The 12464-nt window shown below is 46.4% G+C and overlaps 3 protein-coding genes across 3 annotated transcripts; 2 read left to right on the top strand and 1 right to left on the bottom strand.

Annotated features, from left to right (window-relative positions):
* Positions 1–198: 198 nt before the first annotated feature.
* Positions 199–3094, top strand: AOL_s00083g511 (uncharacterized protein; the record flags this gene model as incomplete). Its single annotated transcript, XM_011125690.1, has 11 exons — positions 199–531; positions 611–1522; positions 1579–1646; positions 1706–1790; positions 1853–1894; positions 1955–1992; positions 2048–2260; positions 2312–2608; positions 2660–2872; positions 2953–2992; positions 3062–3094. The coding sequence occupies 11 exons, from the start codon at positions 199–201 to the stop codon at positions 3092–3094; spliced, it is 2274 nt and encodes a 757-aa protein (XP_011123992.1).
* A 748-nt stretch (positions 3095–3842) lies between these two features.
* Positions 3843–6670, bottom strand: AOL_s00083g510 (uncharacterized protein; the record flags this gene model as incomplete). The annotated part of the gene is made up of 5 exons (XM_011125689.1): positions 3843–4198; positions 4251–5497; positions 5553–6047; positions 6199–6333; positions 6657–6670. The coding sequence occupies 5 exons, from the start codon at positions 6668–6670 to the stop codon at positions 3843–3845; spliced, it is 2247 nt and encodes a 748-aa protein (XP_011123991.1).
* Positions 6671–8736: 2066 nt separating this feature from the next.
* AOL_s00083g509 (uncharacterized protein) lies at positions 8737–11938 on the top strand (the record flags this gene model as incomplete). The annotated part of the gene is made up of 15 exons (XM_011125688.1): positions 8737–9325; positions 9382–9667; positions 9725–9738; positions 9804–9942; positions 10012–10124; positions 10180–10551; positions 10634–10675; positions 10759–10876; positions 10932–10979; positions 11038–11101; positions 11161–11256; positions 11320–11402; positions 11458–11537; positions 11608–11711; positions 11774–11938. 15 exons carry the CDS (start codon positions 8737–8739, stop codon positions 11936–11938), a joined length of 2313 nt encoding a protein of 770 aa, XP_011123990.1.
* Positions 11939–12464: the final 526 nt, after the last annotated feature.

The following is a 12464-nucleotide window of genomic DNA, read 5'->3' as shown; positions in this document are numbered from 1 at the left end:
TTTGTTGACATAACCAAGCAAGTGCATTTCCTCCATGAATTGGACTCTTGCCACTCACAGTTCTCCATCTTGATCAATGTAACTACATTCTATCCGTTATAGAAACGCTACATAACCTTCGGATACACTTTCTCATTCGGCACCTTCGTTGACGCAAGCACCGTCTCCTGGGAGCAAATCTGGAAAAGTCCTGCCACTATGTTAAGCAAGCTCAAACTTACAAACCTTCGGCGGCGGTCCCGCCAGAGTTTAAACATCGCTTCAGAAATACCTTTGGCACAACCCGTTGCTTGTGCGTCAGAATCTCATCAAGAGGGATCCGATAGTCTTGCAACCGGACTAACTATAACACCGAATGGTTCTTCGCCGTCCATTATATCGGCTAGCACCACTTGGAATGATTCCGCGCGGGCGTCGATATCGTCACAGCAGTTTGTCCCCCCAGTCCCCCCAGTCCCCCCAAAACCGAACTTGGAGGAACCACCTGGCGAAGATATAGGGTCTCCGGTGTTGAGACGTCAATCTACATACGTATGTATCTAAATACGGATCTTCTAGCTCTCTATCGAGGTATCGCTTCCTGATCCCCCTTTTTTTGGCTGTTGACTAGATCAATCCACACATCCCGATGACACAACCGGTCCAACCCATATCACCGAACGCACCCCGGATAATTTCTATCAGTGATGGCTCGTGGGCCTTCGCCTCCATTCTGTTGGTATTTGGTCAATGCGGCTCACCCGATCGGCCACAGGACGGAATAATTGTCGTTCATCATCATCACGGGAATTTCCCACCTACGTCTTGGCCTGTATCCGATGGGTTCTTTCGTGCCCTAGTATACCTCGAGCCTGGTCCCAACAAATTGCAGTTCGAGTATACGTCTGGAAGGGAGACGCTTCAATCCATATCGCATATAACTATCCACATGATGCCGCTGGCTGCTCCGCCGCTTCACTTGGTAATACTCCTTGGAAGTGATTCACCGGCTACGTTTGATTCCCCCCCGGACAAAATTAAAACCCAAGGCAACGGGTTGGATACTGCTATCAAAAAATTTCGTATGGCAGCATATCTGTGGCAGGCATATACCGCAGAAGAGATGGCAAGAAACAAATTCGGGCGGCGAACGTTCAGATTTGAGGAGACATGGGCTGCAGAATCAATTTCTCATCGTGATAGGATGTCTAGGATGGTGCCCAAGGTCCACGTCCTCCGGTCAGAAAGGACTGTTGCCGAAATTAGAGATCTTGATATCGCGCAGCAAAATTCGAAGGGGAAAAGGACAGGAGAGTTGTGGAATGTTGCTTACAAAACTGTAGAAAAGCACTTCTCGCCTAAATCAGTCTATGATAGGAAACATGTTGCTGTTCTAATACTCGATTCGAAATGGGACCCTGCATCACAGGTCATTACTGGCCATGCTGCACTTGGCGGCGGGTCTGGCTTCATCCAAATGGGGATATTTGGCAGCCATTCACTACACAGCTGGCCAAAATTCATCGAGGATGTTGTCCCATCAGTAAGTTACCCGCTCACTCGAATGGGGTAGAGGGGCATATAAACTAACTGTCTAAGTTAACTGACTGCACGAGGACGGATACTAGAATCATTGCAAATGACGCAGGTCAATCTGGCTCGTATTGGTAAGGGGGGTTTTTTTTTTGGCGCTTGTCATCGAAGGTCCCCGCCTAACAGAAAATAGGGAAGCATGTTGCATTGGTATTGGTGCCTTTCTTCACGAAGTTGGGCATGCTTTCGGATGTCCTCACCAACCATCTGGTATTATGGTTGGTTCAAAATTCCACCGATTTCAGAGGAAGGGGCCGTCACTCACATTCGTCATCTATAGGTCCGAGACTACGTCAGGTTTAATAGATCATTTGTTACGAGGGTATGATCATTCCTCCTGTTCTCCTAATGTATAAAGAAATCTAAGCCCTTAATATCAAAGGAATCATATTCTACAAGAACCAAGTCTCCTGGACTACGGTATGTATCAAATAAGATCCCCTATTTCATATACAAAGCTAATGGACAAACAAAGGCTTTGTTTGCCTAAAGATGAATGTCATTGGCACCGACTAGATATATTGAGATTCAGATTTCATCCATGTTTCAGATCGACCTCTGACCCCCCTTCCCTATTCGAAGGCGACAACCCTCAAGTATATGGAGTAGGGGTTGGCGCTGTCGTAGTTTCTTCGACTGGGGTCGCCTGGATTGAAATATATGTCAACGATATATTGCAAAACTACTAGTATGCTGGTTAAGCCTTGTGGGGAGCGTATATCTGCTGATAATTAATTAGCGAAGTGTTCCCGAAAGTCGAACGTAATTTCAACGTCACAGTATCTGATATTCTGTCTAAAATTCCCCCAACTGAAAAATCTAGGAAGATCAAGCTCAGCATATTCACCATCGGTCACGGAAAATTGGACATCGATGACTTCCTGGAAACCGCACAAAGTTTCATTAAGCTCCGCGGGGGGGAGAGGGCTTTCCAGAGCATGAGGTTAGGTCTGGGTGGAGGGTCTCCTAGTGAAGCGATTCTACCAATCGGAACGAACAGAGTTTTAAACGGAATTCGTGTTTATTCTGGATCAGCGTAAGCTTATTTATCCAACACCAGTGTACCTCTAATTAACACGGATTTTAGTCTGAACGGTATTGAGTTTATTTTCGACGATAGCTCCTCATCGATATTCGGAAACCGAGGGGGGTCGTGCTCTGAATACCTTTTAGATACGAGGAAGGGGGAGTCTCTCCTAGGGTTCTCTGTCAGAAGCGGGTTTTGGGTGGACGGTTGTGATATTCTTACTACCCTTGGCCGCCGTTCACCCTTTTTTGGTAACTATAATGGTGGCTCGCCGTATGTACAAAGCTGCCAACGGTATCTTTGCGTGGTCAGCAAGTGCTTACGAATCATAGATATACAATGATCCCTCCTAGGGGCTATAGAATTGCAGGAGTATCTGGTACCGTTGGGCAGGTAAGTCATTTCCCCCTCTCCTTCTATTTGGGTTTAATTTACTAATGATACTTGTTCTGACTGAATCAGTGGGTGGATTCGTTTGCTATTATATATAAATGAGTGGTGTAAGCTATTAGGACTCCGGAAGATTAGCTCATGCCCACGATTTGGACCAGGCCAAAGGAGGGTTTGTACTGGAGAGTCTCCTATTTACATCCTCATAGACTGTTCGAAAGCTATGTTTAGAAAAAGAGCTTCCCATCTAGATTTCAATGATCTGGCGCGCGGAAAGACATGTCTTGATTTTGAGAATTCGGAATAAATGTATTATGCCTGGTAGTCGGTAGTTCCATGTTCCCAGCTTAGAGAATTCAGCTTTACTTACGCCACAAGGGGTCTCCAATCTTTTCCCTTAGGTTTAAGTTTTGGCAGGGGGTTCTAGCATGGTGTGCCTGATGTCTTTGTGGGACTACCTTGCAAGGTATCGGCCATTGAATCTGTGGGTAGAATAAGCCCTAGGTAAACCACCTCACAAGCACTACGATAAAATAACCGAAAAAACTAGAGAGTTGCGCTTTTATTAGTGTCCAATATATAAACGGAAGCGCTAGCACATCCAGGTTAATTTCATAAATCGCCAATAAAATGCAGTTGGGGCGTATGGGAGGATGTAAATGGGGCCTCGGAGATTGCAACGGTACAAGGAAGGCAAAAGGAAGGGAGGAAAGGAGATTATTAAATCGCTGATAGCTTCCCAAAAATTAGGAACAGGGTAAAATTATATGACAAAATGGTACAGAATATGCTACGAGAAGGAAGAAAATGAAGGGGGCAGGGAAGAGGCATGGATGGATGAATACAGAGGAAGCTAGAAACAAAGTCGCATTTCCCATCCTTTATCAAATAGATCTTTCGATTCCTCATTCATTTCTGGAGCCCACTCCGTCTGTGGAGGAGAAAGCATAGCATTACTAATATCAAGAAATTGGACTTTCATATCTTGCCCTTCTTTCATTTCTCGGACTACATCGTCATCAACTATGCTGTGAAGGCCACGAGCATCGATCCGGATTACCCGTCTAATGTGAGTGGGGTCTAGCCCACACTTCATGGCGATTTGGTTGGTTAAACAGGTTTCCGATCGTTCGCGGAGATATACCGCCTTATAATAGTTTTGGTCTGCTCCGGATGATGCCATGGTATTGAGGACATAAACGCACATGACTGTTGCCCATTAGCCAATGATGCAGGATGAGATACAAGGGGAAATACTTACTAGGTTTCGTTTGGCGGTCAGCCGGTGGAACGTAACTTGGGTCGATGCCTATAGCTTCTATCCAACCGGCGAGTATACCCGCATCATTGCTTGTTTTTACTCTTGTTATTTCATTAGGTGCAAAACGTTGGCTAACGGAACGGAAATTTTCGGGGCTGGTCTGGTCCCCAGCCTGGAAATCGTGGTGACTTGGAAGCGATGCTGAACTTGGACTTGGAGAAACAAAAGACGAGGCGCTGGCACTACTCATCATGCTGGCTGCCGATGGCCGCCTCATCCAATTTTCGTCCAGGCTGTCATGAGATTCGCCTGGAAGATGGACGGGGTACAGGTCCGGGTCATCCTGCTCTTCGCCCCTTAAATATAAAACACTAACGGGGCGCGTGCTTGTGAACATATCTTGCAAGGCATTGATTTTCTGGTTAATATCGTCATCATTAACCTTGTTCCCGCCGGTGGAGCTCGCAGATGATATGGACCAGGTTCGCTTGTGCTTGGCCGCTTTGCCGGGTTTCCCGCTTTCTAGGTTCGATGATTTGTTACTTGCCATAGAATCCTTTCGCTTCTTACTACTACCAGACTCTTCTGAGGCATCCGCTTGCTGCTTAAGTTTATCCATTGTCTTTTTGACATGAAGTATGTCGTTTGCTAGCTTACGCTCCGCTCCATGGTCGCGAAAGAGCTTGACCTTGCAATAACAGACCTCCGCCTGTCCGTTCGAAGTCTGGGGAGGAGGATCGGAGGTCAATATTTCGGTTTTTGCGCATAGACGAACAGGTATACCTTTGACACCTTTGGAATGGCTAAAGTCGGTAGAGAGAAAGTTGAAACGAACGGAGACCACGGTTTCAAATGCACCCAGAGCAGGAGTCCACAAAACAGAGAACCCGTCAAAAGAAGCGGTGTCAATTTCCATGCGGCCGCGTTTCTTTTCGTCTTCTCCATTCATTGGCGTGTTGACATACTCTACAGCCTGTAACTTCCCGCCTCGTTGGTGTGCTTCGTTGGTACCTCTTCCTTCCTTCCAAAGCTGCCAGCAAGTAGCGGCTCTTTGCCTCTGACCTTCATCTTGGAAGGATATTCTGATGAATGTACGGTATCGGACACCACCGTTTACAGGGGGGGATGGGGAGGTATCAATTATGCTAATTGTATAGGCTTGGCCTTTGTTCAAGTAAGTGACGGGAATCTCATCGTGATGCCGGATCATTGCAGTTGGGGCATTCAATGTCACGTGAAACCGGAATCTAGACGAATTAGCTGTTATATCTCAACCTCAGAACGGCTTTAGATGTAGCTTACTGTTCGGCCCTAGGATGTGAAACGCCTTGCCTGCTTTCCAGCACTTGTGGGACATTGAATGCTTGTTTAAACTCATTTATTTCATCTTCACGACCTGATATCTCCATCGGACTGCCTTTCGGCGATGCCGGGGCATCGAAATTGTGAAGTGCATAGTCTTGATGGAGAGATGGGGCTAAAAATGGGTGGTAGTTATGGAATTGTTGTGGGTTAATTGCATGGGTAGGATATGCTTGCGTCGTGTTTAGGAGAGTCGCATTTGGAGCAGCGGTGATTGGGGGTCCGATACCTATGCCTATACTGGGTGTTTGGAGGTCCACATTGGGTTCTGAGAACGGAGGCGGCTGTGGGTTCCCTGGTGTTGGTGTGTAATAGCCTGGCGGTTGGTTCGCGAAAGCAGCGAAAGCAGCAGAAGTGGGATCGAGCAAGGACGGCGTGAATCGAAACGGCTCTGCCGCCGCACGAGGTGTAGGATCAAGATCTTCGTGCCCGAATCTGCATATATCAACAACGATTGGGGATGCAAGTTAGCACGTGTAGAGCGTTAAAGTCTTGTTCCTCTTCCTTTTCCTCCTTCCCCTCTTCGTTTTGGCATATGGAGCTCCAAGTCCATGGTCATGAATTATTATATCTGATTTGGACTAACCTAGCGGGGTTCATATCTAGTTCATGGATTCCATTGGCAGTAGACTGGAGCTGCTCGCCGGCCGTACTTGTGACATCTGGGAAAGAGAGGCGAAATTTTTCGAAAAGCTCATCTGGAGGCTTTTGCGAGGATTGTCTGTAGTAGTGGTACGAGTAGCAAGAGTTAGTATGTAGATAAGTAGATACTTTTTGTAATGAGAAATATCTGGCTTCGGGTGGCCAACCGGGGTTTAGAAGACGGTGTTCCTCCCTTCCCTCGGCCAAGCAGAGGACGGAAGCGATAACTTCAGGGGTAGTTCTTTCGTCCGAATGGGACGGAGGAAACGAATGGGAGGGATTGAGGAAGAGGGGGCGGGTGGACGAACGATCTGACGGAATACAAGAAAATCAAGGAACGGAAAAAGAAAAATGCTGGACCGAGCCAGGTTAGGAATCTTGAGAGGATGGCTGGAGACATACCTGTTTCGAAACATCACGGATTGAGAGTGTTATTAGGAGTTAGATCCAATCGATTGGGAGTGGCGGATGGAACGATGATTTCCTTGGAAGAAATGGGATCTTGAATGTGGGATATCTGGTGTCTCGCTCGGTTGTATGGGGTGGGATGGGATGTATGATATGGATGTAGCACCCCCGTCATCCACGACTACGACTTAAATTGTTTGGGGGCAGATAATTGTACCACAAGGAGACATACATGCACACACACACACGCACACGCTCACACATGCACACACACACACACACACACACACACACACGCACACACACACACACGCAGAGCACACGCACACGCACTCACGCACCCAGACACGATTAGGGGAGTGGGAGCAAATGGGTAGACACACCGGGGAGAGAGGGGAACCCCACACCCGGTAGACAGATACCTAGTAGGAAAAGCAGGAAGCAGGTAAGTAAGTAAGTACTTAAGTAAAGTACCTAAGTACTTATATCTGGTTGGGTACTTTGAGTATTTGGTCGGCAGCCGTGCCTTGGAAGGATGAGGAGGTTGGGGATCTCGGAAGGGGCACCAGGCAGACAGATGATCTGGGGGAGGGCTCGAGGGAAACGGTGAGGCTGCTGCACTGGGGGGGTGGGAAGGCTGGCTTCGAATCCTGGATGGATGAATGGGAGGTTGTTCGGGTTCGATTTCGATTTCGAGTTTCAAGCTCAGTTCCTTGATTGCCAGTGATCGTCGATCCCCCGCTAGTTGGCAAAGTGCAGTGCAGTGCAGTGCAGTGCAGTGCACAGGCTAAACAGGTTTCCTATGCTTGAATCTTGCTTGCGGATTAGCTCGAGGTCCATCATTCCGTGCGTGGAAGCTACCGAGGAAGAGGTATTTATTGGACACGCACCCACTCTTTGATTTGTCACACTTCTTTCTGCTTTTTATATCGTTTTCTTCTTCTTTTTTTTTTTTATGAGAATATGTCGATTCCCTGTCAATTGGAATTTATAGAAAATTAAGTTCTTATATTTGAATATATATTTTTTTCTATTTCATATATTTTTTTATTTTTGTATTTTTTTTTTTAATATGGGATCTGGCAAAAGCGGTGATGATGTTGGGTTGTTGTTGTTGTTGTTGTTCTTGTTGTTGTTGTGGAGGTCGTGGTGATGATGATAATAATGGCGATGGGGGGGATGATGATCTTTTTTTATATATAAGTAAATAAGACGTAAGTAAGTACTTAAGTACCTTTAGGTACACAAGTATATACGAGTGAATACTATATGTAAGTACCTCTTACTTATAGGTACTTAGGCACTTATAAAAGTATATCAAAAAGAGAGGGGAGAGAGGAGGGGAAGGAAGGAAGGAAAGGAAGGATGGGAAGGGGAGAGAAGGGAAGGGAAAGGGGCAAACGTGATGGTAGGTACCTGTAGGTACATACTTCTTTTACTGACTTGTTTTAACTTACTACATACCTCCTAAGTAGGTACCTACCTAGGCTTACTTACTTACCTACCACTGCACTGACCTGTCAACAAGTGCAAGTATTGATCGTTTTCTGTTCTGTTGGAGAGCCGACTTTCATTCAGGTCCTTCGATTGGGTTCGATTCAAGGTTTTAAATTCTTGTGGTGACGTCTTCTCGCATGGCTGTACCTTTTTTTGGGGGACTGGCCTTTCCCGACTTGATGTCTTTCAAGATTTCCCGTAGAAAAAGCAGGGAATGCGAACTGACGTCGTTTGTTGGGTTGTCTTCCCCCACTTTCTTCCACCTTGGCCGGGGATCGGATGGCAGGAGCCAATCGAGACAAACTGGTCGATCGGCAGAGTATATCCATACACAGCTCTCGCTTAGCCAGACCCTAGTAGTTACCTACTACTTCCTCTGTACATCTTACAATGTCTTATTCGTTTGATGACTCAGCACCACTATACATTCACATTCCCTTTTAGGAAATATATAGGATATTGCAACGCAACTCCAGACTTGCTTAAGCTTACCTACGTAGCTTAGGTACCTCCTTAGGGTTTTTAATCAATAATCAATATATCCACGCGTCTCTTCTTCTTCTTCTCATCCCCTGCTATGGCTCCCGCTCTTGTTGACGACGCACAAATGCATGATGCCCCCCCCCTGACCCCTCAACATGCTACTAGTACCCATATGACCACTGCGTCAAACCGTCATCTGGAAGATGAGCTTCAAACATCATCGCTTGCTCTCCAACACCCCACCGATATACTCCCCGACACCGGTCACGTCTTGTCGAACCGTATTGACCATCTAAAAATCCGTCCGCGATCAGGTTATGCAAAGCTTACTCCTGAACTCTTCCTCCAGCGGCGGGCCAATGCTATTCGTCCTAAAGTTTCAACGGATAGCTATACCCGAGCCCTACCGCTCTCTTCTCTACGCACCGGGCTTTGCTACGATGTTCGAATGAGATTCCACGCAACCCTTGATGAAGAAGATGTTCATCCTGAAGACCCCCGCCGTATACACGTGATATACCAGGCTCTCGCGTCGGCCGGTTTGACGAAACTACCGGAAGGTGGTTCCGAACTAGAAAATGAAGATGGTCTAATGGTACGGATAAGAGCAAGGGAGGTTACGGAAGACGAGGCCCTTCTTGTCCACACCTCCGATCATTGGCGGTTTCTCACAACCCTTCCTGGTGAGTCAGGGTCCCCAGTCGATATCCCTATGGGGTCTAAACAAATCTCGCTTCAGACCTCGATAAAGCCTCTCTGCTTAACCTAACCCTCACCGGCGACTCTGTGTTCTACAACAACCAGTCTTTTACATGTGCTAAATTGTCCTGTGGAGGCTCTATTGAAACCTGCAAAGCTGTATGGAGTGGTCAGGTCAAAAATGCTATTGCTGTTGTCCGGCCTCCAGGCCATCATGCTGAGCCACACAAATCCATGGGATTTTGCCTTTTTAATAATGTCGCCGTTGCAGCAAGGGTCATTCGGCAGGGAAACCCCGAGTGCGAGAAGATAATGATTCTGGATTGGTATGTGCATCTTAAATGACAAGTGAATTCTTCGCGCTCACGAAACCTAAACCCTAGGGACGTCCACCATGGTAAACATGCCCCCATGAAGGCTATAAGATACTGTGTACCGTGACTGAAACGGCTCCGATTTTAGGCAATGGTACGCAAACCGCATTTTATGAAGACGACTCTGTCTTGTACGTTTCGCTTCACCGGTTTGAAGGTGGGACGTTCTACCCCCCCTACCCTGATGGGGATCTCACATATTGCGGCGAAGGTGGTGGCCTTGGTTAGTATGTTCCCAACGATATATTCACAAAAATAAGCCGAGGTTTTATGATACTAATGAAAGAACACAATAGCAATGTCAATATCCCTTGGGCCACTGGTGGAATTCGCGATGCCGACTATATTTACGCATTTCAGCGTGTGGTAATGCCGATAGCTTATGAATACCAACCGGACCTCGTCATTAGTAAGCCATTTGACCTCTACCTTCTCCTATTTTTTTCATTCTAATGTCTCTCCAGTTTCCGCTGGGTTTGATGCTGCCGCTGGGGATAAAATCGGAGAATGTTTTGTGACGCCCGCGGGTTATGCGCATATGACACACATGCTCATGTCCCTAGCAAATGGAAGGGTTGCTGTGTGCCTCGAAGTAATCCGATTTCCAACTCGGCTGCCCATCTCTATTCCCTCGAAACTAACAACGATGTTACAGGGCGGCTACAATCTTAATTCAATATCAAATTCCGCACTTGCTGTTGCGAGAACTTTGATGGGAGAACCGCCTGAGCCACTACACGACGTCCACGCGAGCCCCAAGGTGGTGGAAGTTGTCAACCAAGTTATCATCCAGCAGTCCCAATACTGGAAATGCATGGAGTATAAATCCATAAATAGTATGTATCCTTTCATCTCCTTTTTTTTTGGTGTATTTTGGAAGCTCCCAAACTGTGTGGCCGGTATGGCTGATAAGGCTAGACCGCCTCTCTGCGAATAAAATCAAGGCGAGAAGGCTTCACGGTAAGGACCTTTCGCTGTCGGGTAGAAAGGTTTAACGTGAGAGGCTTCGGCTAGGCTTACCCAAAAAATTCCACCATCTGTAGACATAATCCGCCAATATCAAGCCCGAGCGTTGTTTGATACCCACGGAATCGCGCCTCTACTTGTAGTACGCCCAAGCCAGCTAGCTTCTCCCACGTTCGAGGACCAGGTTCTCGCGACGTAAGTTCACTTGAGTTCCAGTGATTCGTTTACTCCATTAATTAAGTAAACTCAGCCCAAATTACGACAAAGCGGATACCTTGATTATAATTGTTCATGATTCGTAAGTAAACGGGCCCGCCTCACTCTTATTTGCGCAGTTTTGCTGAACGATTCAACAGTGCCGATCTTCTCGGGGTACCAGAACCCGGGAATGACACCATTCAGACGCATAATTCCTTTGTGGTAAGCCGCCTCGTAATTTAACCCCCATCAAATGGTAGTATTTGTAACACTTTCAGTAGATGGACTCGGCAAAAGTCTTTATCGAATGGGCGGTTAATGAAACTTTCGGGGTGATTGACGTCAATGTTCCCAAATATGTGACCCCGGATGATGAAGTAAATCCCAATAACATGTTGGCTAGCTCACGAAGAATATATTTTAACACTTTCATCTTATAGGAAGACAGCCAAAGAGTTGGAAACAGTGGTGTAAACGACGATACAAATACATTAATTCTTCAGCTCTGGGACAATTATATCGAGTACGTATCCGGTATTACGTTCAGCTCAAATAAACCGAGACTAATTGCACCGTAGTCTTTCCGACGCAGATAAGATTGTGTTTATAGGCATCGGAGAGGGCTATAGGAATGTCTTAAATTTGATCAGTCTAAGAGGTATGTTCTCGTCCCTTAACCCTCATCCTACTATTATACCCCTTAATTAACGTGGAATCCCGGTAATCAGACTGCGTGAACCGTGTGGTCGCATGCGTAAGCTTTATATCTAGGATGCCGCTCTGTGCTGTTAATGCTACTCGTGACGAGAATATTGGCTATTGGTACCATAAGGTAAGAATACCTGCTGCCTGCACCCGTATTCGATAGTCGATAGGTTGATTAATTGGTGGCAGCACTCGAGGGTCTATGCTCCCATGACTCATGATGCCTTCCAGGCTAGGAAGCTCAAACTGAAATATGGAGTCATCGAGGGCATTCCGGAAGATGACCTCGATAGTCTTGTCCAAGCAGCATATCCCCGTGCTTTAGCTTTCATCACAAGTAAACTTTCACGGTGATCGCCAAACGCCAGGAATATTGGGAGGGGTAAGGAAAAAGGGTCTCAGAAAATAAGGGATAATCTGATAGCTTTGTCTACATGCTATAACTAAACTTGCACGCTGGCTCTGCGTACAGCTTTTAGCTTGCCAATTTTTATTACAGATGCGCGGTATGGTCTTCCAATAACCGCCCTTAAAACAATATTCTTAGCCAGAGGCTTGGGCCCAGTCATGAATTATATGATACACGGAAGGGGTTCGATTTTTACTCCTGCCTAGCCAAACCCAAAACGATAAAAACAAATTGCACGGTTGCGAGGGAAAGCCGCGAACAAAAAGGGACTATACGATGGCTACTTGGCAATTTCACAGAACCCTGGTTTTCTTTTCTTTCTCTTTAGATATATCCACAATTTTGGTAGCCCACCATAAAAGGTAGAGCACCGATGGCCCCACAGTTGGTTACGAGGCTGCGATGGCCCTATGCAGCAAACCCGTTTTTCAAAAAAAAAAAAAAAAAAAAAAGTAAAGTGATGGAGGGGGA

This window comes from Orbilia oligospora, assembly GCF_000225545.1.
Source record: "Orbilia oligospora ATCC 24927 unplaced genomic scaffold scaffold00083, whole genome shotgun sequence".
Lineage (NCBI taxonomy): Eukaryota > Fungi > Ascomycota > Orbiliomycetes > Orbiliales > Orbiliaceae > Orbilia > Orbilia oligospora.
This window is presented reverse-complemented; position numbering and strand designations above follow the sequence as displayed.